The 3,290-nt window shown below is 45.5% G+C and overlaps 1 protein-coding gene across 1 annotated transcript; it reads left to right on the top strand.

Annotated features, from left to right (window-relative positions):
* Positions 1-781: 781 nt before the first annotated feature.
* Pabpc4l (poly(A) binding protein cytoplasmic 4 like) lies at positions 782-3,072 on the top strand. The gene has a single exon (XM_028887103.2). The coding sequence runs from the start codon at positions 1,504-1,506 to the stop codon at positions 2,614-2,616; it is 1,113 nt and encodes a 370-aa protein (XP_028742936.1). The 5' UTR covers positions 782-1,503; the 3' UTR covers positions 2,617-3,072.
* The last annotated feature ends 218 nt before the right edge of the window (positions 3,073-3,290 follow it).

The raw sequence follows: 3,290 nt of genomic DNA, 5'->3' as shown, positions 1-3,290 counted from the left end.
AGTTCACTTCCTCGGGTAAGTAATTTTGATTTTTTAAGGGCATCGTGATTCAGGTTGTAAGGTTTGCCAGGAATCAGAATACATTTTATTTAATATTAGAAGAAGTGAAGCCACCATTACATGGAACCTGTTACATTCTTGATACTGTGTCACCATTTCCAAATCTATTAATTTATTTAACATCTGCTGCACACTCTTAGTTAAGTGCCACTATCTCAAGACGGCTTCAGTAACTCCCTCATCTATTCCACACAGCGGAGGTATTCAATGCATAGTGGACATCCAGTAAACCATTCATTACCATAAATCTCTAAAAATAAAACGCAGATGGCATACTATTTGGAATGCAGTCTGTTTTAATCAGCTAGGAGAAGGTGAGACAGTGCAACTGTCTGAAAAAAGACACCTAGACTCTCAGAAGAGATGCAGGGAAAAGTTCTGTTCTCAGAGAGGATTTATAATCTGTTGTCTAAAAAGAAAACATTTTAAAAGTGGGCCTTACAAGAGAGGCACGTGTGTCTCGGAGTTTTGTGTGAATGGGGAAGGCAGAGATTCTGCACAACTTTGTTGGACTAGGTGAGCGTGTAGGACGTCATCAAAGCCATCGCGGGGTGTCTCCAGGAGTTGCGGGACCCTGATCCTTGTTCAGGAAGGCTGGCTTAGACTAAACAGACTAGGAGGAGCAGCCTGGTGGTGGGTTGCCCGGCCACACCCCCGACCGCTTTCTCCACCCATGACACCGCCTCCTGCCCTGAGCCCAGAAAAGAAGGGTGGGGAGCGAGCGAGAGGGGCGGGGGAGGAACACGGCCCCCCGAAATGTGTAAGAGCAAACAGTGATAGACAGCTAGTTCCGGGTTCCCGCCGCCTGCACTCCGCAAGCTGTTGAGCCCCAAGCTTCAGCCAGGTTCCTCCCGGGAGCCACCAGGGTGCGGGGTGGGTGGCCAGGGACGGGGCCCAGGCGCGCTCGCGCGCACATTCGTGTCTCCAGCGAGTTGGGTTCCGCACCCTGAGTGGGACGGGGCCTCCAGATCTGGGCCTGAACTTCACGCCCCCGCGGCCTTGCTCGCTCCAGGCTTGGCTAGAAGTCTAACCCAGAAGAACAAGGCCTGTCTGTACTCGGAAAGCAGACACCAGCTGCTGGGGTGGACGCAGATGGAGGGCCTGTCCTGGCCAGCCACATGTAAGTTGTTTCTGAGTTGGAAGGAAAGGAAAGTTCGCGACTGAGAGTTGGAGGCAGATTGCCAACTACCAGGAAAGGACATTGGTTCTGACTTTATTTGTTGATGAGGTTGTTGCCTGGCTGGGGGGAAATGCAACTTGCCCTGCAGCTGGACCTCTAAGCGGTCATCAGAGGCCACCGGGAATGAACAGGCCCTGAGCTGTGATCCGGTTTACCTACTTGAATTATACATTCTTGGTAGCTGCTGGGAACAGTCTTGTAGTGTTGGAGTAAAACAAAAGAAAACAAAACAAAAAGAAGCAAACAAAACAAAACAAGAAAACATGAGTGTGGAAGCCAAGTACCGTGCAGCTTCCCTGTATGTGGGTGACCTCCACGAAGATGTCACTGAGGATGTGTTATTCAGGAAGTTCAACACAGTGGGACCAGTGTTGTCCATCCGCATCTGCAGGGACCTGGTTTCCCGGCGTTCACTGGGCTATGCCTATGTCAACTTCCTCCAGCTGGATGATGCGCAGAAGGCCCTAGACACCATGAACTTTGACTTGATCAAAGGCAAATCCATCCGTCTCATGTGGTCTCAACGGGATGCATACCTGAGAAAATCGGGAATTGGGAATGTGTTTATCAAGAATCTGGACAAATCCATTGATAACAAAACCTTGTATGAAAACTTCTCTCCGTTTGGAAAGATCCTGTCCTCCAAGGTGATGAGTGACGAAGAAGGCTCCAAGGGCTATGGCTTCGTGCACTACCAGGACCAGAGTGCTGCAGACAGGGCCATTGAGGAGATGAATGGGAAGCAGCTGAGGGACTGCGCAGTGTTTGTGGCCAGATTCAAAAGCCGTCAGGATCGTGAGGCTGAGCTCAGAAGCAAACCCAGCGAATTCACTAATGTGTACATCAAAAACTTTGGGGATGATATGGACGATGAGGGACTCAAGGAAGTCTTCAGCAAATATGGCCAAACTTTGAGCGTCAAGGTGATGAAAGATGCCAATGGGAAGTCCAAAGGCTTCGGGTTTGTCAGTTTTTATAGCCATGAGGCTGCCAGAAATGCAGTTGAAGAAATGAATGGACAGGATATAAACGGGCAGACAATTTTTGTAGGCAGAGCTCAGAAGAAGGTAGAACGCCAGGCTGAGTTGAAGGAAATGTTTGAACAGATGAAAAAGGACAGAATCCGTGCACGCCATGCAGCGAAGCTCTACATTAAGAATCTGGATGAAACCATCGATGATGAAACACTGCGCAAGGAATTTTCCTGCTTTGGGTCCATTTGCCGAGTTAAGGTGATGCAGGAAGCGGGGCAGAGCAAAGGATTTGGCTTGATCTGCTTTTTCTCTCCCGAGGCAGCTGCTAAAGCAATGGCTGAGATGAATGGCCGTGTCCTGGGATCCAAACCCCTCAACATTGCACTGGGCCAGAAGCACTGAAGAAGAACAATCCTACCTCGCCAATCTCAGTAGCAGCTAGGAGAACAATACTGCTCTCCCCCTGAAGGGTGCTTTAAGGGTAAGCGTCAAAACTTGATGGCTGCTCAATGAATTTTGTATACAAAAACATTTCCTGTGTGTATATGAAAAAGCAAATGTGTGTTAGAAGCTTGGTTTGTTTTGCAGGGTGCATCCTCAAATTTAAAAAAAATGCATATTTTTTTCTTATTTTCTAATATTCACAACTGTTTAATTGGTTACATTTTTATATTTTGAACCAAATGAAGCAAATACTTGTATTTATTGCATATTTTATTCTTTTGTTTTAATAACGTTGCGAGCTTTAGTTTCTCCTATGAAAAAATGCCCCAAACAAATTTAATGATAAATTTATTTTATACTAAGAGGAATTTTAACATTTTTCATGGGAGTATTTTTCTTTCCTTCTTTCTTTTTTTTTTTTTTTTTTTGGCAACTCAAAAATTTATAAATTGCTAGACAGAAATCGGTGAAATACCAAATTTCACTTTTGAATTAATGTTTTTAGTACCAAGCAATAGTTGTAATATACATACATACATACATACATACATATATATATACATGCATACACATGTCCTGGAGTTTTGCTTTTCTAATAGTCTACATCAAGATGGTGGTAGAGGATATTTCTC

Source organism: Peromyscus leucopus, chromosome 6, assembly GCF_004664715.2.
Source record: "Peromyscus leucopus breed LL Stock chromosome 6, UCI_PerLeu_2.1, whole genome shotgun sequence".
Lineage (NCBI taxonomy): Eukaryota > Metazoa > Chordata > Mammalia > Rodentia > Cricetidae > Peromyscus > Peromyscus leucopus.
The sequence above is the reverse complement of the archived record's forward strand: the minus strand, read 5'-3'. Positions and strand labels throughout refer to the sequence as shown.

Coding starts and splice junctions, on each gene's coding strand:
- Pabpc4l (XM_028887103.2), top strand. CDS start 1,504: ATGAGTGTGGAAGCCAAGTACCGTGCAGCTTCCCTGTATGTGGGTGAC.